Genomic DNA, 24,912 nt, shown 5'->3' on the forward strand with positions numbered 1-24,912 from the left:
ATTTCAAAACCGCGGTTTTTTAAAAACCGCATTTCAGGTTCAAAAAGTGCGGTTTCGCGGTTTTTGGAAAACCGCTTTCAGAAACCCTAGTTCTAATGTAGTTTTGACTGTTTTTGACTGTATCTGCTTATTTCTTGACTTTAACTGACTGTATTTGACTGATATCGACTGTGGCTTGCTGTATTTGACTGTTCATGACTGTTTTTGGCTATATTAATCTGTGTCAGAACTTTTTATTACTGTCAATTACTATTCCTGACTATATCTGACTTTAAAAAGCTGTTTAAAGTTGTATCTGACTATGTCTAACTGTTACTGAATGTTTTTGACTGTATTTGACTCCTTCTGACTGTAAGTAATTGTTTCTGATAGTATTTAGTTGTTGCTGACTGTCAAAGAGTCTATTTTTGGCTGCATCTAACTGTTTTACTGTGTTTGACTGTGCCTGACTGTGTCTTACTGTGTTTGATTGTTTCTGTTTGTGTCTTGTTGTGTCTGACTGCGTCCGAATGTGTCAGACTGTGTTTGACTGTGTCTAATTGCGTCCGCGAGTGTCCTGACCGTGTCTAATTGTGTCTTGCTGAATCTGACAGTGTCTGGCTGTCTCTGACTATTTATTATTGTTAATTCATCAAGCATACAACTTACTCATTTACATGAAACATTTCGTGAGCATCAATCAAATTAAATGAGTATCCAATTCCTTTTGGTGTTCGAACTTCTGCAAATGTTGGCTGATATAATCCATTAAATGCTGAAAATTGATCCTTAAACCAATCAATTTGTGAATTTTCTTTCAACATTTCCAAAAAGTATGGCATATGACTAAAGTTGAATGTTGAGTAATAAGAGTCGTAAATTTCTGAGCAGAAAAAGATTCGAGTGACATTCCTAAAAAGGACCAGTTTGTGAATTAACAGTAAATTAGATAGGATGTTAAGGAACGAACTTGATAAAAGGTATTCTTGTTGTTGAATTATTTAAAAATATTCCAGCTTCCCATCCATATTCAGAATAATACTTAAGATCAATGTATTCCTTATAATTCATCAACATAGTCATTTCAGGCACAAATGTAAAAGCAGGAAATGGAATCTGAGGATTAGAAACTGTAAATTAGACATCATAATGACCAAACAGCCTCTTACCTCCTCAATCATCTTGAAATTATCATCATAGGCAATTATTCGACTGTCAGGAACCTTCTCACGTGCACTTAAGATCATATGAAAGCAGCAAGTCATTGTGAATATGATGAAGAATATCCAAAAGACACTAAAAATTAAATTTAATGTTAAACTAAAGAAGAGGACACACGGATCAAGCACAGTGCCGTCAAAACTGTGTGCTGCGACACGTTAGTGTGCCATGAACCGCGTGTCATTTTCAGTTTCGATCGTGGATTAATATCAAAGTGATCCATTGAACATAAAAGTTTGGACAGCATGTCTCCCACAGTGGTAAATAACCTGTGTGCTGCGACACACTAGTGTCACGTGTCATGATCCGCGTGTCATATCGTGGCTTAACACCAAAGTGTGTCGTTGAACGAAATTGGTCTAGTACAGTGGTAAGCAACCTGTGTGCCGCGGTAAATTAATTAACCGTCAAAAATATTTGGATATGACATGAACCGAATGAAGTGTTCGGTTTAACCATCAAAGTGTGCCGCGAGTAATAAAAGGTTGACCAACACTGGCCTAGCATATTAATGAATAACCAGGATCACCCTCTGGATAGAATCCCATAAAGACCCAAAACTACTCACTTGCCACTTTTTGTAAATTCAAACATAAAGTTGAATCCATGAACAGAAGTTTCACCAAAATAAGACATGAAGGACTTCTTAATCTTTGCAACTTTAGAGTCATTCTCATTATTTCCATGAACTGGATGGACATTTCGATTTGATTTCCTTAAATTCCTCAGCAACAACCGAACTGTAAACCAATAAATAAGCTCAACAAACGACAGTGCTGAAAATCCAGCAAAAAGTCCAAAAATTCCACCAACAAAGGCTAAAAAGTCAAGCTCATCAAATTGCTTCTTACGGATTAACTGATTGAATGAGCTGCTCTTAAATTGAACCCAAAATCCTAATTCTCTATTTTTGTGTTCTGAATTCATGCTGAAAATAATTTGTTTGATTAATGATTCTTGGGCAAGGGATTGATGTGAGTGGTAGTACGGGATGGTAAGGTGTGTGATGCACATATACCATACTGATTGTGTTACTGTGGCATACCATCGCACCATTTCACCATACCAGATATACTCATGTACCATGCAAGTGGTACACCTTCACCGTGCCATTCCATACCATACCATCACCATCAACAGAACTCGAAGTCAACTCAAAATCCAGTCAATGTTTCTATACTAAAATACGAGCTGACTTCGAGCTCTGCTTGGTGGTCGGAGGTGTAATATGAAGTCACGTGAAGGGATGTGAACCTATGAGATGCCAGGTGAAAATTGGGAGGTATCAGGGGTAATGGGGGAGTAATGTGATGGCATGTGATGTCTTGTGAAGCTGAAAATTCTGAAGATGGGCGCTACGGATGCTCCCGACACTTAAGTCTAATATAAAATTAATCAACTCACTCTGCCTCACCATATCCATAAACATCAAAGTCATATTTCACCTGACTGCATGGATCATAACATTCACAAAAGCTTTTCTTCGTCTCAAACTCCTGATTAACTGTTGCATAACATTTTTTATCATATTCTGAACAGATTCGTGTCGTTGAATTACGAATCATGAAAAATTCAACGCATCCACATCGACTAAGCAGAAAGTCAGCTTGACATTCATATTCACAGTTGTTTTTTGTGTAAATTTTGAAGAATTTCAGCTTCTTTTCGTGTTCAAGGTAGCAGTTCCGCCTGAAAATGTAAAGAATTTTCAATTAACTGTTATGCAGTCTGTTCTGTCATCAATCCAGAGGGAGCTCCTATACATCAACTTACTCAGCAGGTTCAAGTCCATGCAGTGACTCATCAATCGTATTCAGCTGTGGATTAATCAAAACTTTTGTTTGAATTTTAAAATTATTTTTAAAAATAATTGACTTTTCTGATGGCAATTCATATGGATCATGCAGTAAGCATACATATCCATTAAAAATATTCGGAAGTGATGTAACACGTCCTCGATATTCAGGCCAAAATCCAATCCATAAACCATCATTTGATGAATAAACTTTTCTTGGTTTAATTTCGGGTGGTGGAAAATGTAAGCCTTTTTTATTACGTTGGATATACCTTATAGTCTCAACATAATGAAAATCATCGGATGTCTCATTTAAATGCATTAAATCATGACTAAATGCAATATTGTATGTAAAGCATAAACCCCATGGTGTTAGAATTTCAGAGATGTATATGTCCAAAGAACTAATCCAAATAAATACCAACAGCATCAAGTCACTGAATTCTTTTTGGAAATTATTTAAAATTTCAAGAAAATCATCCGTTGATATTGATATATTGACATTTGTAAAGTAGTCGTATTTGTTGATTAAACTGATTGCATGGACACCTTTTAATCTGAAATTTATTTAGTTAATTAATGGATGGATGTGTTCTAGATCATTGGATCCTACTTAATCCTGGTGTATTCTTGTATATCCTAATAAATCTTAGTCTATTCTACTCAATATCAGTCGATGCTAGTCAATTCTAATCCATTCTAGTCAGTCCTAGGCCACCCTATTGTCACCTAGTCCACCTTAGTCACACCCTAGTCTACACCTAATCCACACCTAGTCCACACCTAATCCACACCTAGTCCACACCTAGTCCACACCTAGTCCACACCTGGTCCACACCTAGTCCACACCTAGTCCACACCTAGTCCACACCTAGTCCACACCTAGTCCACACCTGGTCCACACCTAGTCCACACCTAGTCCACACCTAGTCCACACCTAGTCCACACCTGGTCCACACCTAGTCCACACCTGGTCCACACCTAGTCCACACCTGGTCCACACCTAGTCCACACCTAGTCCACACCTAGTCCACACCTAGTCCACACCTAGTCCACACCTGGTCCACACCTAGTCCACACCTGGTCCACACCTAGTCCACACCTAGTCCACACCTAGTCCACACCTAGTCCACACCTAGTCACACCTAGTCCACACCTAGTCCACACCTAGTCCACATCTAGTCCACACCTAGTCCACCCTAATCCACCCATCTCAATCTTAATATACCCTAGTAGTCTGTCTGAAACCAACTTACATTTCCGGATTGACTCTTGTTATATTGAATGTTCCATCTGAGATTTGCTTTATCACCCAACTATAAACTTCAAATTTACCGTCGGGTACGAATTTTCTAGCAAATTCTTTACGTTCGTATTCCATTTCACGCAATGTATGCTTCTCAAAATAAGATGCGATAATTGAATTTGATAAAAATTCCAAATTAAACTCGGGAATTAATTGTGGACAGATTGTTACAGCTGGAAAATTAATCTACAATGGACAAGAAGGTGAATAAATTGAGTCAATTAAGTCTGACTGATTAAGCTTGACTCTGACTTGGTGCCGGAATTAAATCGAATACAGGATCAAATCAGAGTCACACTGATGAGGGCTTAATGGCTTTCGAGACTGACAATTTGACTTCCCAGGAGCAATCTTATGATTTATCGATGAATTCTCTTGTAGTGACCGTGTCGGTTCCTATATTGATCACAGTCTCGGTCTCGAAAATTCATCAAAATCATGTCTACGACGTAAAACCCGCCTGAAGCCGGATGTTTGATCGATTAACCGACTTGTGCTATTTGAGACTCACCTCAGAAACTGGAACTGACTCATCCGATAGATAAAATACAATTGGAAAATTTTGTATTCTTAAAACAAGTTTAACGACTAAAATTGACGTGAAAATTATTGAAAAAATCAATGCGACGATCCAGAAAATTCTATAAAAATTCTGAACATTAAAATCAAATTTTTTAAGCAATTTTTTGACAATTTTTTACCTTTCAATCAGATGAAATCTCCTTGACATGTAGGCAAGTCCATGAATAGATGAAATTTTGGAATATTTTTCAAAATCAAGCTTCAATTTTGGGAACTTGAGATGCATCATTAATTTGTGTCTAATTAGACTAGCTTAACTAATTAAAATGTGAGCCATTTAGTGCATTTCCATGTAGCAAGTCAGTCATTAATAATTCAGACTGTATTTTTAGACCCGAACAGTACATGGCTGTGAACTGCATTTTCTACCTTAAAAATGAGTCAAAATCAGACTGTTTGCTTAGTGCAGCTTTGCATCTTTCCTTTAATATGACAACGCAACGGTGTCCTAGTGAACACAATGTGCAGCTCGGGATATGAACAGGTACAATGTTTGTTGCATGATAATGCGATTAACATGCAAGGTATAATAAGTAGAATTTCGACATGCAATGACCGAATAGCTGAATATATCAATTGTTATCCATAAACTCTCACAGGTGATGCCTGAAGCTGGCTCTATCGCTGACTTCTGTCTGCCAATTTCCTATATCAAGTTTTACACTGTCTCTATCAACTGATTCCTTCCAAGAGTTTTTTGGTCGTGCAAGAGCTATTTTACCATCCACAAAAATCCATTGACATTTAAGTAATGCATTCCCGAGCAGCACTGAGGCTTCACTATGCTGTCAGGTCTACGACATGATGTTGTGCTTAAATTGATTATTTTTCCTTTTTCCCTTTATGTCCATCATGCAATAACATTTGGACACTACTTCCAGTTGCCATTCCTTTATCTTCATAATCATCACTTCCACCGACGCATTTCTTTATGTCAATATTGAGAGTAATCCTCTCTGAGTATTATTGTAACTTATAACTGAAGAGAGTAAAATTCTTTGGATGTCCACTTGTGTTTGGCTATATCCGTGACTATATTAACTTTAACACATTGATGCATAGAAATCGATTCCGTGACATTTAAATGGAGCATTAACATTCAACAGACAGCCTTGATCATTGACACATAATGGCACATTGAAGTGAAAGGAACGAGAGGATATGAAGTACTGATATGGTTAAGGATTTAAATCCCAAATTAGGATTGTAACCTAAGGTATGGTATGGTGATGTGATACACCTGATATGGTAAAGCAATAAACCTGACCAGTACCAAGCCAGTTTAGGAGAAATTGACTCCAGAACCCGAGGTTAAATAAAATAAAAATTCCTGGTTTTTTGCGGTACTTAATCATCAAGTGACCCCACAAATGAGAGAATCTCCAAAAATATGAATGGAATTGCCAAACAAAAAACATGTTATCGACCGCATCTTCTGTTTTTGTTGTTGTAATCTTGTGTTTTGAGATTTTTTTTTGCTGTCCTCTCTCAGTTTGTGTGCTGCTGATCTACGGTAAAGATCAGAGTTCTTGTGTTGTGTTAAAAATGAATGTGAATATTTTAATAATTTTTTGTGGTATTTTGTGGATGCAAAGTTGTGTTGATGCTCAATCAACTGACTGTAGATATGGCGATTATTATTTTAGGAATATTGGTTACGGATTGTGGACCAGCTCATACTATACCTGCATCTTAAGAGCAAATAATAAAAATTCTATCAATAAAGTGACAACAATTAGTGGACAACATAAGGCTAGACATACCGATGATCACGTCAGGTACTTTAAAATCAAGAACGGCACCACCATAAACATATTTACATCAGTTTTTTGTGAAAAATTTAAAAATCTTGAAGTTATAGACTCAGATGGTGCTGCTTTGAAATCAATTGATGGAAATTCATTACAAAAGTGTGAAAATTTGGATATTTTGATTCTAAAAGGAACTCAGCTTAACTCCATACCCAATGAACTGCTGGCTAGAAATCGAAAACTCTTACACATTTTGATTGCAGACAGTCAAGTGACAACATTGCCTGAAAATTTATTTTCATCCCAAAATAAACTCAATTTCTTAAGTTTAAGTGGAAATCAAATCAGGTTTTTACCATCAAATATTTTTAGTTCCCTGATTGACCTTGAACATCTTGATGTACGCAATAACAAGCTACAGTCAATTGACTCAAAATGGTTTCAAAATTTAGGCAATTTAAATGAGCTAGATATAAGTGATAACCAAATTGCTGAAGTTCCAGATAAATGCTTTGAGCTTTTGACAAATTTAGAGAAACTTCGCCTTCATAATAACAAAATTAAGCTCCTACATTCAAATTCGTTTGTTGGTCTACATAACCTCAATGGTCTGGACCTTGACGGCAATGAGATCGCAGAATTTCCACACAATACATTTAAACCTTTAACAAATTTGGAATGGTTAAGCATGTATGGTAACAAGTTAACTGTAATTGATGCAGCATCCTTTGGTGTTCATAAGAACTTAAAACTAATCTATCTGCAAAACAACAAAATCAATAAAATTGATGAAAAATTCATTGATAATACAGCAGTTAATGGGATAGATATCAGAGGCAACATGTGCAGTAATGAAGAACTTAGAGGAATTGAAAGCATCAAAGCTGCTCTGAAGATATGTTTTGAGAATTATAAAGCAACAAAACCCAAAACTCAGCAACTTTTGACTTCACATGTTAAAGTCACACGTACTCAACAATGTGGACAGTCGGTCAATGGAGGTGGAAATATTATTGGTGGCAAACATGTCACAAGAGGTGACTTTCCATGGTGAGTACTTAGTGTTCCTTCTTCTTGTCCTTAGACAGAAGCTTAGATTAATCTATCGTTCTTCTCAGGGTTGCAGTCCTGTCTACATCATCTGGTGATTATTTTTGTGGCGGAACTCTTGTGACTAGCCGAAAAGTTGTAACTGGTAAGTCTTAGCATGTTTACTGAGGCTAAGCACTTAACCATCCATCTCATCTTCTTTATTGTAGCTGGACATTGCATTCATGACAAGCATGCGAAAAAACCGACGTTGGCAGGTGAAATCATCGTTCAACTTGGTGCTTATGATTTGGACAGAAAAATTGAAGTCGGAAGATTTCCTTATGCTGTTCAAAGCATCAATGTTCATCCTGATTGGAATACACTCACACAGGCTTATGATGCTGACATCGCTGTGTTGGTTTTGGATTCAGAAGTCACATTTAGTGGATATATCCAACCAATTTGTCTCGTTCAAGCATTAACTGCTACATCTGCATCAACTGGTGTCGTTGTTGGATATGGAAAAAGTGAAGACGTAACGAAAAAACATGAAAATATCCCAAAAATACTCGAGATGCCAATTCACAGCAACGAAGACTGCTTCCTTAAAAACTATTTATTAGCTACACTGTCAAGTAAGCGAACATTTTGTGGAGGAACTGGAGCTGGTGTTGGAGTCTGCAGTGGTGACAGTGGAAGTGGATTATTTGTGACTAATGGAACTACTTATTATCTTCGTGGAATTGTTTCATCATCATTGAGGGGTGGACCTTATGGATGTGATGTTGACACTTATGCTGTATTTACGGATGTGACTAAATACATCGATTGGATCAATAACGTGTCCACAAATCGATTTGAATAATCAAAAATTGTGGATCCAGTGGAGTTATTGGCTGGACATTTGATCATGTCATTAAGTCATGTCTGTCCAGCCTGTCTTATTAAATACATAAATATATTAAACTTGCCATTTTTACTAACATTTTTTTGATTTTTAATTTGGGTGACTGGAAATAAAAGTTATAAAATTCTAATAAATTAAATGCTTTATTTTTGACTTTTTTAAATCTTACAGACTTCCTTCCTTACTTTGCTGGTCGCACAGTTCAATTGTGGTCCATGGAATCCCACAGGTGTCGCCTAAAACTGACTCTATCGCTGATTTCAATTTGCCAATTGCCAATACCAAATGCAATGCTGTATCTATCGACAGGTTCCTTCCTAAGGTTCCTTGGTCATCCAAAAGCTCTTTTACCATCCACAAAGTCAGACCTTATTCAATAGAGCTTCCACAGGTCTGCTAATAACATGTCTACCTGATATATTTCCAAATTGCTCATGTACTTGAATAATCTTAGATAAAGCATCAATAATTGATCTGATATTCCTTCCATCAATGTCCAAGTCGTCGACTAACCCAAGGAACTGCTACTTTTTATTATAATTATCATTTTATTTCAGTGTTGATCAGCTTTGACAAGATTCCTGGAGTCAAATTCCGTCGTAAAGTTGACATGACTCTAATGTTCATTAGAGTCCAGCTCAGAGGAGTTCGGACTGCATTGGAGGTGACTCCACTACTGCTTTACATCCTTACAATCATGAAAAATTAACAAATTATCAAAAATAATTCACCAAACTTTCATAAATCATGTCAAAAAATAAGAAACAACATAAAATACATTGTCATGATAAGATAGCGCTGTGCCTCAAACCAGCCAGTCAACGAATCGAATATTCAGTCAGTTCACAAATGTTGATCGAAATAATTGAAAATATTACTTTAACAATTGCGGTTTTCATTCGAAATTGCATTATTAATTATTTTAAAAATTGGAAAATTCGTCAACCAAGAGTTGATATGGTTTGATTTTAACGGAACTGGAAGTGATTTAAGTGATGCAATCACAATAAATAAGTGAAATTAAATTAGTTTAATTTGTGATTAATTAAAAAAAGTTAAAAAATTTAAATTTTAAAAGTGAAAATTTGAGAAAAAAGTGAAAATTTAAATTTGATAATATAACAAAAATGGAAGAAAATGACACAAATTATTATTATAATACGACAGAGGAGGAAGCTGATGATGATGATGAGGAAATGAATTATAATTTTAAAAAGTAAAAAAAAAACTCATTTTTGACCCCTCCTACCCCATCCTAGCCTTTATAATGTTCAGCAGCACCCAGAGGAGTGAGACAGAAACATTTTGGGACGGGGTTTTGGGATTCATCTCCCCTCCTACCCCTGGAGCGTACCAAAAATTGCTGTTGGGGTTAACAACCAACCCTCCATCTTTTAATGTGCCCCATTTCCCCCACTCCATCTCCTTCTTGTTGAATCCCCCTTTTATGGCACATCCATACCCCAGAGATGAACCAGACATTGCTGTTGGGGTTGACAACTAACCCTTATTCTTCGAATGTGTCCCATTACCCCCACCCCATCTCCTTCTTGTTGAACCCCCCTTTTATGGCACATCCATACCCCAGGGATGAACCAGACATTGATGTTAGGGTTGACAACTAACCCTCCGTCTTTTAATGTGCCCCATTACCCCAAACCCATCTCCTTCTTGTTGAACCCCCCTTTTATGGCACATCCATACCCCAGAGATGAACCAGACATTGCTGTTGGGGTTAACAACTAACCCTCCGTCTTTTAATGTGCCCCATTACCCCAAACCCATCTCCTTCTTGTTGAACCCCCCTTTTATGGCACATCCATACCCTAGAAATGGACCAGACATTGCTGTTGGGGTTAACAACTAACCCTCCGTCTTTTAATGTGCCCCATTACCCCAAACCCATCTCCTTCCCAAATGTATCTAAACCCTCTAGTATGACACCCTCTACCTACGGTATACGCCACTACCCCGCACCCACCTCCTCTTACAAAATACACACCCTGACAACACTCAACCTTCCCATTATGCCTTCTATATCAACCACACAAACCTTAATTCATCTCTTCTCTCAATCAGATCACCAATCGACTACAAACTATGGGACTCATTTCAAGATCCACCAGTCGAAAAGTCATCAGGCTCATCAGTTGACTCAAAATTCATAAATGAATCAATTAAATTATTAAAAATTTTCACATATTGGTTTGTGCTGGTTGTCGTTGCATGTTCGAGTGTCTTATCAAAATTGTCATTTTTGTTAATGACATCAAATGTTTCGGAAGGAACAAAAACAAGCTATTGTGATATGAAATGTGAGTCATGGACATAATGATAAGTAAACATTGACTTTTTTGAGTATTTGGTCTAGTTTGTAAGGCATAGAGTCAGTTTGTGTGGCATGTGCTGGATGTGGTCTAGTTTGTAAGGCATAGAGTCAGTTTGTGTGGCATGTGCTGGATGTGGTCTAGTTTGTAAGGCATAGAGTCAGTTTGTGTGGCATGTGCTGGATGTGGTCTAGTTTGTAAGGCATAGAGTCAGTTTGTAGGCATGTGCTGGATGTGGTCTAGTTTTTAAGGCATAGAGTCCGTTTGTGTGGCATGTGCTGGATGTGGTCTAGTTTGTAAGGCATAGAGTCAGTTTGTGTGGCATGTGCTGGATGTGGTCTAGTTTGTAAGGCATAGAGTCAGTTTATGTGGCATGTGCTGGATGTGGACTGACAGTTGAAATATCAATGTGCAGTCTTGTAGCTGCTTGATCTTACCATGGACGTCAAAATGATCAAAATTGATGAAAATGAGTTTCCGGTTCCAGGCTGGCGTGGCTCTGACTTGGTGACGGGCTCGTTTTGAATTTGGTACGATGTCAGAGTCATGCTTACTTGGTGCTGTATTTTAGATCGATTCGATGACTTCAATCTGATCAATTTGAGACGATTGAGGCTTTCTGGCCATCCAAATCAATTGTAGTCCATGGTCAGCATTAGATCCCGGCTAAGACTAGCTCTGTCCATGGATCTGAACTAAGTCAGCTCCATCCTTGACTTCATCACGTCAATCACCAAATTTAACCTTAAAATCTTTCCATTTTAGTACCAGAGAAGCATCTCGCATCAACCCAATCCACCGAACTCATCACAGCATGGCGCTGGGCCATAATCATTGCCTTTTCAGTGCCCGAACTAGGAACATGGATTAAAGCACTAAGGCTGTGCTTTTTCAAGAAAATCAGGACATTTGAATGGAAGGAATTTACATTTGTCATCATAACCGAGAGCTTTTATGTGATTGGATTGTGCTTATTGGCATTTGTTGTAATGCCGGAACTGGACTCGATACAAGGTGTCATGATAACTAATTTGTTGTGCTTTATACCGAGTATATTGTGTAAGTATGGGATGGAAAGTGGATATTCAGAGTTGGTAGGACATCTGGGGTCGGGGTTCATATGCAGGGGTATGAAGGGGAAGTTTGGGGTTAAACCCCTCAATGTCCAGCCAATTCTTAAGGGTACATACCTGATTTGACCATTTTTGATCCAAAAAGTCCTCAATTTCCACAATCTTAATTTTCAGGCATGCTATCAAGACCCTACAAAGAGTCCAAACGTGCTGCAAAGAGAATCCTCGACTCATCATCAATAGCCATTCAACTACTTGGATTATTTGTCTTTCCGCTAACAGTACGAACAGCTAGTCACAAAATTTGGTTACTTCCAGTTGCTGGATTTTTGATTTCATTTCATTGGTGGGAAAATTTTGTGACTTATTGTAGTCCGTGGGGTAAGTTGGAGATTGTTGTGATATTCTTGGTCGGAAATGAGGTTCAAATTGACAAGGTGGAGCTGTCATGGATGCTGAATCATCAATATTATGTGTAGGCATGTGTGTCATGCAGGATGGAACAATAAATCGGTTTACGGGTTAACTGGGGACTTGAGATTCTCGAAATATCCTGCAGAATTGAAGAGTTTGGATCTAATAGGGTAAAAGAGGGTACTTGGCAGGGTTAGGGTCTATCTATGGAAGTACTATTAGTTCAATGTAATTGTAAAGGTTACAAACTGTGGCTGGTTTCTTAACTTACCTGGGATATCCTACCTTACCAGAGAAGACGGGGTTATCCTAGGTTACTCCACCTCACCATATCCTAAGTACCCTTGAGCTGAAAGAAGAGTAGGTTAGGAGGGGTAGGCTAAAATAGTGCAAATTGAGATAGGATATCTCAAGTATGGTAGGGTATCTCAAGTATGGTAGGGTATCTCGAGTATGGTAGGGTATCCTGGGTCCCTCTTCTTCCTCTTCGGTCACCTATATCAATTTGAACCTTATTAATTCTCAAAATTTCCATTAAAATCAATCAATTTTTCATAAAATTCATGACTTTTATTTCCAGAACCAATTCAATATCTCGCCTACATCCGTGACAAATGCTACAAATCAAGATACAAAATCTATTTAGTCATTGCACCATATAAAATCATTTTATTCTTTACATTAACAGCAATCATCACCGAGACATCACTTGACGCATTTTTTGGGAATTTTTTTGAGAATTTTACAAATCATACAGTTTATATTCAGGAACAGAAGCCAATATTGAGTGATAAATTGCCAGATTTGACAGAAATTACAAGTCAACTTTACTCGACACAGATCAATACAGATTCAGACGTGATTTGGTGGACGATAGCCATACAAGTTCTATCATCGTATATTTGCTATATTTTTGGAAAATTTGCATGTAAAATTCAAATTCAAATTTTTTCATTTTCACTTCCAATTAATATATCAGTTCCGTTGACAATATCAACATTAATTATCGTAACTGGACTTAGACATACGAATTTGTGTGCATTTCATGATTACCTACCGGATTATGTGTTTTTTAAAGTTCCACCTGAAGACTTTCTATTTACATTTATTGTTGAGGAATTTTCATGGATGTGGGTGTTCTGGATGTTCTCACAATGTTGGGTAACGAGACATTTATGGCGACCAAAAGGAATGAGAAATGCGAGTACGGAAAAATTGTTTATTTTGCCAATTTATGATGGATTGATTATTGATCAGTCGATGGCTATGAATCGGAGAAGAGATGAATATGAGGAATTTGTGGACATTGAGGTTAGGTTTTTTTAGGTTATATTGGTATTATTTGTCCCCTCTTCCATTTCCCCACTTCCATTTCCCCACTTCCATTTCCCAACTTCCATTTCCCCTTCCAACCTCCCTCCTTGCCCTTGAGTAGATGTGCCCCTGGGTAGATGTGCCCCTGGGTAGATGTGCCCCTGGGTAGATGTGCCTCTGGGTAGATGTGCCCCTGGGTAGATGTGCCCCTGGGTAGATGTGCCCCTGGGTGGATGTTCCCATGGGTAGATGTGTCCTTGGGTAGATGTGTCCCTGGGTAGATGTGTCCCTGGGTAGATGTGCCCCTGGGTAGATGTGCCCCTGGGTATATGTGCCCCTGGGTAGATGTGCCCCTGGGTAGATGTGCCCCTGGGTAGATGTGCCCCTGGGTAGATGTGCCCCAGGGTAGATGTGCCCCAGGGTAGATGTGCCTCTGGGTAGATGTGCCCCTGGGTAGATGTGCCCCTGGGTAGATGTGCCCCTGGGTATATGTGCCCCTGGGTAGATGTGCCCCTGGGTAGATGTGCCCCTGGGTAGATGTGCCCCTGGGTAGATGTGCCCCAGGGTAGATGTGCCCCAGGGTAGATGTGCCCCAGGGTAGATGTGCCCCTGGGTAGATGTGCCTCTGGGTATATGTGCCCCTGGGTAGATGTGTCCCTGGGTAGATGTGCCCCTGGGTAGATGTGCCCCTGGGTAGATGTGCCTCTGGGTAGATGTGTCCCTGGGTAGATCCTTCCTTTTTTGGACCAACCTAAAACAATTGTCTCATCCATTTCCAGACCGATCTAAATTCACCATCAAATCAACTCTATTCAGAACCCCTCAGCACCATCGATGCTAAAGCTCTCGCCAGTAATCTCAGCAAAGAAGGTGTAACACCGCAAGATCACATTCCGCAGATTTTTGTCTGTGCAACTATGTGGCATGAGACAAAAGAGGAATTAATTGAATTTTTAAAGTCAATTTTAAGACTCGATGAGGATCAATGTGCTAGACGGATGGCTATGAAATATGTACAACCGAATAAGAATGAGATTGATAAGGAGTATTATGATCTTGAGAGTGAGTATTTGAGGAAATTAATTGAAGAACAAGGTCAGGGGCAATTATCCGGGCGCCATGGGGTAAAGTATGGGGTAAAGACGCCTCGGGTTAAAGACGCCCCTGGGTAAAGACGCTCCGGGGTAAAGACGCCATGGAGTAAAGACGAAATGGGGTAAAGACGTCATGGGGTAATGACGCCATGGGAAAAAGACGCCATGGGGTAAAGACGCCCCTGGGTAAAGACGCTCCGGGGTAAAGACGCCATGGAGTAAAGACGAAATGGGGTAAAGACGTCATGGGGTAAAGACGCCATGGGGTAAAGACGCCATGGGGTAAAGACGCCATGGGGTAAAGACGCCATGGGGTAAAGACGCCATGGGGTAAAGACGCCATTGGGTAAAGACGTTATGGGGTAAAGACGCCATGGTAAATTATGGTCCGTAGCAATGTAAATGAGCGGTAATTAAAGCTTATTCCTTTGATTTCAGCTCATATATTCTTCGACGATGCATTTGTTGGTAACAGATCACTTTGTGAAAGTCCAGAAGCAACACCAATCAACTCATATGTAAAACTGTTGATTAACAACGTTGAGGAAGCTGCTTGGGAGGTGTATAAAGTGAGAATGAAGATTCCACCGCCTGTTAAGATTGTAAGTTTACTGAAATGTCATCAACAGCCTCATTTAAGGCACTCTATTTTTAGGTATGTCCATACGGCGGTCGTCTCATCTGGACACTTCCTGGTCGTACAAAAATGATTGCACATCTTAAGGACAAGAATAAAATTCGTCATAAGAAGCGATGGTCTCAAGTCATGTACATGTACTACCTACTCGGCTATAAGATCATGCAACTTGATGCATCAGCAGAACGGAAGCGAATTATAGCACAAAATACATTCCTGCTGGCACTCGATGGTGATATTGACTTTCAGCCACGTGCAATGACACTGTTGATTGACAGGATGAAGAATGATAAGGATTTGGGTGCTGCATGTGGACGAATTCATCCGATTGGAAAGGGTCCAATGGTTTGGTATCAAGTCTTTGAATATGCAATTGGACATTGGCTACAAAAGTCAACGGAACATGTTATTGGATGTGTGCTGTGCAGTCCGGGTTGCTTTTCATTATTTCGTGGTCGTGCCTTGATGGAAAATAGTGTAATGAGGAAGTACACAACAAAATCTGATCAGGCACGTCATTATATTCAATATGATCAGGGTGAGGATCGATGGCTGTGCACATTGGTATTGAAACAAAAGTATCGTGTTGAATATTGTGCTGCATCTGATGCTTATACACATGCACCAGAAGGATTTAATGAGTTTTATAATCAAAGACGACGATGGGTGCCGAGTACAATTGCGAATATTTTTGATTTATTGGCTGATGCAAGTGAAATTTGTAAAATTAATAATAATATATCACGGCCGTATATATTTTATCAGACAATTTTGATGTTTGGTACTATTATTGGACCTGGTAAGTTAATAACCTCAAAATTTGGCATACTAACCTCAAAACTTGACATTCTAACCTCAAAATTTGTCATTCTAACCTCAAAATTTGTCAATCTAACCTCAAAATTTGGCATTTTAACTTCAAAATTTGGCATTTTAACCTCAAAATTTGGCATTCTAACCTCAAAATTTGTAATTATAACCTCAAAACTTTCATTTTAACCTCAAAAATCGTCAATCTAACCTCAAAACTTTCATTCTTACCTCAAAAATTGTCAATCTAACCTCAAAATTTGGCATTCTAACCTCAAAATTTGTCAATCTAACCTCAAAATTTGGCATTTTAACTTCAAAATTTGGCATTTTAACCTCAAAATTTGGCATTCTAACCTCAAAATTTGTAATTATAACCTCAAAACTTTCATTTTAACCTCAAAAATCGTCAATCTAACCTCAAAACTTTCATTCTTACCTCCAAAATTGTCAATCTAACCTCAAAATTTGGCATTCTAACCTCAAAATTTGTCAATCTAACCTCAAAATTTGGCATTTTAACCTCAAAATTTGTCATTCTAACCTCAAAATTTGTCTATCTAACCTCAAAACTTGTCATTCTAAGCTCAAAATTTGTCTATCTAACCTCAAAATTTGTCATTCTAACCTCAAAACTTGTCAATCTAACCTCAAAATTTGTCAATCTAACCTCAAAATTTGTCATTCTAACCTCAAAATTTGTCAATCTAACCTCAAATTAGTTATTCTAACCTCAAAGTTTAGCATTTTAACCTCAAATTTGTAAATTTTAACCTCTGCCAATTTAATCTCAAAATATGGCTTTCTAACCTCAAAATTTGTCAATCTTAACCTCAAAATTTGTCATTTTAACCTCAAATTTGGCATTTTAACCTCAAAATTTATCATTCTAACCTAAAAATCCCATTTTAACCTCAAACTTGTCATTCTAACCTCAAAATTTCCGTTCTAACCTCAAAATTCCCATTCTAACTTCAAATTTCTTCCCTTTCAGGCACAATCTTCCTCATGATGGTCAGTGCCGTCCAAGCCGTCTTCCTCATCGACATCTACATCGCATTCGTCTACAATTTCATGCCCCTCATGGTATTCATGCTCATTTGCTATGTCTGCAAACAAAAATTTCAACTTCTTGCTGCCTTCATCATCAGTGTCATCTACTCACTCATCATGATGGCTGTTATGGTTGGAATTATGATTCAAGTCATTGAAGATGGCATCATGTCACCATCATCAATGTTCTTTATGGCTGTAACATTTCAAATTGTCATAACTGGATTGTTACATCCACAAGAGATGTATGCATTGCCAGCTGGAATTGTTTATTATGTGACAATACCGTGCATGTATATGCTGTTGACTATATATTCGGTGTTGAATATGAATGATGTTAGTTGGGGTACGAGGGAGAATCCACAGGAGGCTGGGCCGGCTAAGGTGAGTATTTTAAGGAACAGGTTCCAAAATTCGACCAAAAAATGACAAAAATCCTCAAATTTTCAGGACGAAAAGCCAGTAAAGTCCCGAAATAAATTCCAAAAGATTCTCGGCTACTTCCGGACAGTAAATGAAGACGAGGAAGACGGTTCCATTGACATCTCATTTGCTGGTCTCTTCCGGTGCATCTTCTGTACCCATAAGAAGGCAGACACAACAAATTCACAGCTTATTCACATATCAGGAACTCTAGACGAGCTTAATACCCGAATTATCAATTTAGAGCATAAAATAACACAAGAAATTCAGTCAGAAGATGATGTGGACAGGATATCGGATCATGAGATACTTGAGGACGTTCCATTGATGGCTGAAATTAAGGAAGACAAGAAGGGATTACTACCTGACTGGCTATACGATCCAGATCTTAAGGATGGCGATACCGAGACAATTTCAGCTGCGGAAGAGCAATTTTGGGTGGATTTAATTGAAAAATATTTACAGCCACTGGACATGACGGCAAAGCACAAGGAGGAGATGCAGAATCAACTTAAGGCATACCGGGATATATCGGCATTTGCATTTATTATGAGTAATGCCTTATTTGTGCTGATTGTGTTTTTGTTGCAACTTAATAAGGACTATCTGCATGTACGATGGCCATTTGATATTGAGAATGACATTTCGTTTGATCAGTCGACATTTGAGTTCTCAATTAGGAGGGAATATAAGAATTTGGAACCAATTAGTATGCTGTTTGTGGGATTTTTTGGTATTGTACTTGTTGTGCAGTTTATAGCCATGCTGTTTCATCGATTTGCGACTATTTCGCAAATATTGGCGACGACGCAAATTGATTGGTGAGTAAGGGACAGATTTTGGGCAGAAAATTGAAATTTGGCAGATTATTACCCGAATTTTGTAATTTGGCAAATTTTGAGCAGAAAAAGAAGAAGAAAATTTGACCGATTTTTAGCCGATTTTTGAAATTTTGCAGATTTTAGGCGGAAAAATTAAATGATTTCAGCCAAAATTTAAAATTTGGCAGATTTTGGCAGATTTTTAGCCGAAATTTGAAATTTGGCAGTTTTTCAGCGGAAAATTTGACCGATTTTTAGCCGAATTTTGAAATTTGTCTGAATTTGGGCAGAAAATTTAAAAGATTTTTAACCGAATTTTGAAATTTTTCAGATTTTGTGTGGAAAATTTGAAAGAGTTTTAACCGAATTTTGTAATTTTGCAGATTTTAGCCGAATTTTGAAATTTGGCAGATTTTGGGCAAAAAACTTGATAGAGTTTTAACCGAATTTTGAAATTTGGCAAATTTTGAACCGAATTTTGAAATTTACCAGCTTTTGGGCAGAAAAAATGAAAGATTCTTGGCTGAAATTTAAGATTTTGACCTAAAATATAAAAGTTCTGAAATAATCCATGAAAAAAATACCAAATTTTGACCCCTTAAAAATTATTTATCATTTATTTTTTCATAAAATTCACAAAATTATTTCTAAAATCCCCAAAAATTATTCCCAAAAATTCTTTAATTTGTCAATTATTCAAACTGGACATCATCAGCTCCTCCTTGCAGTGTCGACGCCTGTATGTTCTCCATCTCACTCAACGTATGACGTTTTGTCAATTTTTTCGCCTTTTTTGTCGTCTTTTTAGCTGAACCTTTAACTTTATCTTCATATTTGCTCAATTTACGGCTCATTATGTCTTCAAGTGTCACTTGACAGCTTTGAAGCTTCAAATCTTCAGGATGAACTGAGAATTTTTGATGGATTTTTGACACATCAAAAATTTTGGATTTTTTTGATTTTTTAGACTTTTGAGTTTTCGTCTTTGGTGTTGTCTTGGTGACTCTGTTATATGATCTCCGTTCACTTAATGACATTGATAAGTAGACACTGGATATTTTGGATTTAACGACTGGTGTGGATGGTACGCTGATACTTGAACTATCAGATTCCAGATTTTCAGTGTTAATTTTAGCAATTGTTGATGAATTAATCAGCAATTCAAAGTCATTGTCTTGATTCTCAATTTTTGAATCATTTTCTGAATCATTTTCTGAATTTGTGACTGTTTCCTTGGAATTCTGATGGAGATTCGCGTCCATTGAAGAGCTTGATTCAGATGAATTCAAAGTTTCTGCTTCATCGGATTGAATTGATAAGACATCGACATTATTTGCTGTTGTTCCTTCATCTAATGAAGTATTTTGAGTGATTGATGATTCAAGTTGATTGACATTGACGTATTCTAGTTCTGATAATGTTTCTTGACCGTCGGATGATGCATTGTAGTCATCTAATGATCTATCTTGGTCTTTTGATGATCTTGTTAGTCCTTGTTGTGATTTATCCTGATTTTGTGATGATTCTTGGTATTTTGATGATCCTTCTTGGTCTTTTGATGATTCTTGGTCTTCTGATTGTCTTTCTTGGTCTTCTAATGGTCCTGCTTGGTCTTCTGACAGTCTTCGATGTCCTGATTGCCCTTCTTGGTCTTCTAATTGTCCTGCTTGATCTTCTGATTGTCTTTCTTGATCTTTTGACAATCCTCGTTCTTCTGATTGTCCTTCTAGTTCCTCCGATGATCCTTCCTGATCCTCTGATCCATTTTGACTATTTAATAATTCATTGTCTTTTTCTGATGATTCTTCTTGTTCTACAGATGATCTTTCTTGATCTTTCGATGATTCTTGTTTACAATTTGATGTTAAATCACTTCCTTGGATCAAAACACAAGATTCAACTTCAATCTTACCCTTCACATCCTTATCTAAGTCTGCTGGAACCAACACCTCCTCATTCTTCTTATTCTTTCCTTTTCTCATCTTTTTAGACTCTTTTGATGCTTTCTTCAGCTGATTCTTGACTTCTTCCATTTCCTCCTTCTTCAACTTCTTTGGATTAACTTTTTTAGTCTTTGATGTCTCAACCTTTCTTTTCTTTGGTTCAGGTCCATCAACTTTGAGTTTTTGTTTTCTTTCCTTTTTGGGAGCAGTTGAGTCAAGCTTTCTCTTTTTGCATGGAGGTTTGATTTTAAGTGATTTTGATCGTTTCTTGCTGCTTGGCTTGAAATCTTCGTAAAAGCCATCCAATGTTGGATTTGATTTCATTTCAAAGAGGATTAGGTCATAGATGTTGTTGTATTTGATTTCTGACTCATCGGATGGTTTTGGTTCTTCAAGATTATTTGTGTCATTTGAAGATTGAGCAGTTTGGTCATTGCTGACCATTAATGACTGACTTGCTGCCTGATTTCCATCATTTTCTTGAGATTCTTCAATACTTTCTGAAGATTTTACATCCTTTTGTTGTTCAATCAGTTCCGCATCAACTTCAGACTCAATTTTGTCAATCTTAAGCCACATTGGTTGCTTTGGTGATTCAGGCAGTGCTGCTGATGGTGATTTGATGAACTTTTCAATGAAATTGACTGAATCTGAGTCTGAATGTGTGTCGATCAGCTCGTCCTTAACGTTCAATCCAATTTCAAATGATTCCTTGTTGTCATCATGAGAATATGTAGGAATGTCCAATAAAACTTCATCAAATGCCTCAATATGCTGATTCAATAGATTGTCAGTTCCAAATTCATTGTCCCAGAAATGATCATTTGGTGATTTTGGCGTGGATTCTTCAGATGGATTAATTAGGACAATTTGACTGTCTTTTCCTTTTGACTTCTTTGGTGCCTTTGGCTTCTTTTCCTTCTTTGAAGCCTTTACCAAAATTTTATCCAATTTTTCCTTTTTCATTTTTGGAATTTTCTCCTTTTTTGTGACTTTACCTTTGACTGATTTGGTTGTTGTTGGTTTGATGATGATTGTCTCGTTGCTGTTGGTCACTTTCATATGGTCACTTGATGGTGCGGCTTCCGGTGAACAGATTAAAAATTCTTGAAACATTTGCATTTTTGAATTGTTTTTTTTTTTGATGATTTTTAACGGTTTTAAATTTAAATTTTTGAAATCTTTTGATGAATTTTTGAACTTTTTTTGATGAATTTGAAGATTTTTTTGAAAATTTTAATTTTTTTTTTTTTGATTAATTTGAAGATTTTGAACTTTTTGTTTGAAATTTTGAGCTTTTTTAGAAATTTTTGAATATTTCTCAATTAAACTTGTTGTGGATATGAAATTTGAGATGCTAATGATGATTAGTTATTCAATATTTTAGGTTTATATACTCAATCAGGTAGCAGAAGTTCATGAAATTTTTGGAAATTATGAAACTTTATTGTATAATTCACAATCAATTTTTGAGATTTTTTTTGGTCTTTAGGTAGTATTCAGGTAGTTGAATCAAGTCAAAATAGACTCAGAATTTAATGATCAAAAATTGACAATTTTTGGGGTACTTACTTACTTACTTACTTACTGGAACCATGCTCCGACTTGGAGCCTAGGTTGCTACAAAATGCTTTCCGCCTGACTCTGTTGCTGGATGTATCACAAAGCTTGTATAATTTCTCAGTTTTGGCATCTAACTGGCATTCCTTAATTACCGTCCTATGCCATGTTGCTCTTGGAGCACCTGGACGCCTTTTCCCTTGTGGATTCCAACCAAGGGCAGTTTAGCAAGCTTGTGTTACAATTTTGGGGTCATTAACATGAAATATCGACTTTTTGACTATCCCTAAATTTCTCCTTATAGCAGTGAAATGGCATCAGTGGCTTAAATTGGTAGATTCAATTCCTAAATCATGTCTAATTATTGAAGCTCCTTTTTCCATTTCACCGTTCTAGTTACGAAGCTTGGTTCATGTATTTGGTGCAATTTAGGAGGTTTTGACCAGGCTGAGAAACTAGGTGGTAATTTGGCGGTTTCCATAAAAATGCAGCTAAATACCGCGAGATTAAGACTTCGACTAATCTTCGGGTCTTCGGGTTTTCGGGTCTTTGGATCTTCGTCTCTTCGGGTCTTTGGGTCTTCAAGCCATTGGGTCTTTGGTTCTTCGGGTCTTCAGGTTGTCAGGTCTTCGGGTCTTTGAGTCTTTTATTATTTATATTTGTCGTTCGCTCCTTAATCCAAATCTATCATTTCCAGGTACTTCAGCAAGCGTGTAAAAGACACAATATCAACATCCGAATTAAAGAAGAATTCAGTCGATATAGCACATCATTTACAACGTCCACGTCCAGAATGGGAAGATGACGATGAATATGAGCCAATAACACATAGAAAAGGTCGTCGTGACACCATCCACAAGCTCCTATTACAGCATAAAAAGCAAAAGGATCAAAGCAATTTAGAGACAAATTTTAAGCGTGAATTTTTCAAAGATGGCGATTTAAAAATTAAAAAATTAAATTTAAGTCGTAAAACGACTCAAATTTTGGATGTGATGAGAAAGTCAATGACTGAATATAAGAAGCCAGTTGGACTTGCGCCTTATCCATATATGACCAGTAATGACAGCTGTTATAGCTTAGCAGCAAGTGACCGTGACTCATTTACAATTTATCAGAGATCATCTTACCAGCCGTCATCAAGGATGTCGGTTCTGTCAGCTGAATATGGAAGCTTGAGGCCACCATTTCCACTTAGTGACAGCATGCATAGTCTGGACAATACGGATGTGACAAGAAGGAGGAAAATTAGTGATCCAAATGCACCAAGATTATCACAAACGTCAACATCGAGGCTGCTTATGCCTCTAAAAAGTGCTATGAAAAAGTCAAAAACAGCACCTGTAATTCAGGGTGTCAACTTCCTTAACGGAATCGACAATTTGTCGTTTATTAATGACGAAGGTGAAATGGAAATGAAGGAAATACGAATGAGTTCGATGAAGAATTTGTCAGACATTTGTGAGGAGGATCGTGATGGAATTGGACATTTTGAGGCATCGGATGCGGATGAGAGCTTTGATGAGGATGATCAGGCTATTGAAATTAAGATTCGTGATAAGGAAAATGAAGCATAAATGTCAAGATTTAAATAATTAATTTTTGTATAATTTGGGGAGAATTTTGATGGAACTAGGTGATTTTATGGTTGTGCTTAAGCAGAATTTGAGATTGATTCGTAAAGGAAAATGTAGTTACCGACTCTCGGGTGTCATCATGTATCTAACGGCTCTCGAGATCGAGATCAAGACTTCGACTAGTCTTCTCGTATTCGGATTTTCAGATTTTTGATCTTCGGTCTTCAATCAATTTGGTCTTCGGGTCTCTTGGTCTTCGGGTTTTCTGGTCTTCGTGTCTTGGGGTCTACGAATCAACGGATATTCGTGTCTTCGTTTCTTCGTATCTTCGTATCTTCGGGTCTTTAGATCTTCGGGTCTTCGGTTTTTTCTCGGGTATTCGGGTTTTCGAGTCGTCGGATCTTCGAGTCTTCGGGTCATCTGGGCTTCGGATTTTTGACTCTTCGGATCTTCGTGTTTTCGTGTCTTCGGGTCTTTCTGTCTTTGAGTCTATCGGTATTCGGGTCTTTCGGTCTTTGGGTTTTCGGGTTTTAGAGTCTACGAATCTTCGTGTCTTCAGGTCTCTTAATCTTCGGGTCTGTTGGTCTTCGGGTCTTTTGGTCTTCGAGTCATCCGGTTTTAGGGTCTACGGATCTTCGTTTCTTCGGGTCTCTAGGTCTTCGGGTTTTAGGGTCAACGAATCTACGGATCTTCGTGTCTTCGGATCTTCGGATCTTCTGGTCTTCGGGTTTTTGGATCTTCGGGTCTTCGAGTCTTCGGGTCTTCGAGTCTTCGGGTCTTTTTGAGTATTCGGGTTTTCGAGTCGTCGGATCATTGGAAGATCTGGTCTTCAGATCTTCGGGTCTTCTTGTCTTCGGGTCTTCATGTTATCGGGTCTTTGGATCTTCGGGTTCTCATGTCTTCAGGTCTTCAGTCTTCAGTCTCAAGTTCTGTTAAATACAACTTTTCAATAGTCTGGTTACAAAAGTTCAATAAAGGTTGGAATATAAGCAAAATCACTAAATTTTTAATTTATCTACATCACTCAATTGACAATACATTCAAATACATTGCAAGTCACTGCAACATACTGCAAGCAATATCCACATTTTATCTATTTTTAGCACCTGATTAAATATTGTCATTTCGTCATTTCCATTCAACATTGGCATGCATAAGAGATGCATCCAGGTAGAAGAGGGGGTTTGGGGTTCAACCCCGTCCCACCTTACATTTTTAGACCAAAATCTTCAATTTTTTCTCATTTTCCAAAAAGATTCTAACCGCGCCTCTGCCATGCATGCAATAAAAATA

General features: G+C 37.8%; 2 protein-coding genes across 2 annotated transcripts; both read left to right on the plus strand.

Annotated features, from left to right (window-relative positions):
- The first annotated feature begins 6,390 nt into the window (after positions 1–6,390).
- On the plus strand, positions 6,391–8,712 carry LOC139097279 (uncharacterized). Its single transcript, XM_070649072.1, has 3 exons — positions 6,391–7,684; positions 7,753–7,829; positions 7,894–8,712. The coding sequence occupies exons 1-3, from the start codon at positions 6,429–6,431 to the stop codon at positions 8,529–8,531; spliced, it is 1,971 nt and encodes a 656-aa protein (XP_070505173.1). The 5' UTR covers positions 6,391–6,428; the 3' UTR covers positions 8,532–8,712.
- Positions 8,713–9,429: 717 nt separating this feature from the next.
- Positions 9,430–24,610, plus strand: LOC139097280 (chitin synthase chs-2-like). The gene is made up of 11 exons (XM_070649073.1): positions 9,430–9,789; positions 10,653–10,888; positions 11,666–11,959; positions 12,148–12,354; positions 12,968–13,698; positions 14,481–14,763; positions 15,234–15,397; positions 15,451–16,231; positions 17,237–17,679; positions 17,746–18,539; positions 22,740–24,610. Exons 1-11 carry the CDS (start codon positions 9,701–9,703, stop codon positions 23,617–23,619), a joined length of 4,902 nt encoding a protein of 1,633 aa, XP_070505174.1. The 5' UTR covers positions 9,430–9,700; the 3' UTR covers positions 23,620–24,610.
- The last annotated feature ends 302 nt before the right edge of the window (positions 24,611–24,912 follow it).

This window comes from Chironomus tepperi, unplaced genomic scaffold (genome assembly GCF_022539635.2).
Source record: "Chironomus tepperi strain 1889 unplaced genomic scaffold, CSIRO-AGI_Ctep_v1 contig_419, whole genome shotgun sequence".
Lineage (NCBI taxonomy): Eukaryota > Metazoa > Arthropoda > Insecta > Diptera > Chironomidae > Chironomus > Chironomus tepperi.

Coding starts and splice junctions, on each gene's coding strand:
- LOC139097279 (XM_070649072.1), top strand. CDS start 6,429: ATGAATGTGAATATTTTAATAATTTTTTGTGGTATTTTGTGGATGCAA. Junction 7,685..7,752: donor ACAAGAGGTGACTTTCCATG/GTGAGTACTTAG, acceptor CGTTCTTCTCAG/GGTTGCAGTCCTGTCTACAT. Junction 7,830..7,893: donor TAGCCGAAAAGTTGTAACTG/GTAAGTCTTAGC, acceptor TCTTTATTGTAG/CTGGACATTGCATTCATGAC.
- LOC139097280 (XM_070649073.1), top strand. CDS start 9,701: ATGGAAGAAAATGACACAAATTATTATTATAATACGACAGAGGAGGAA. Junction 13,699..14,480: donor AGGAATTTGTGGACATTGAG/GTTAGGTTTTTT, acceptor ATCCATTTCCAG/ACCGATCTAAATTCACCATC. Junction 15,398..15,450: donor TTCCACCGCCTGTTAAGATT/GTAAGTTTACTG, acceptor CTCTATTTTTAG/GTATGTCCATACGGCGGTCG.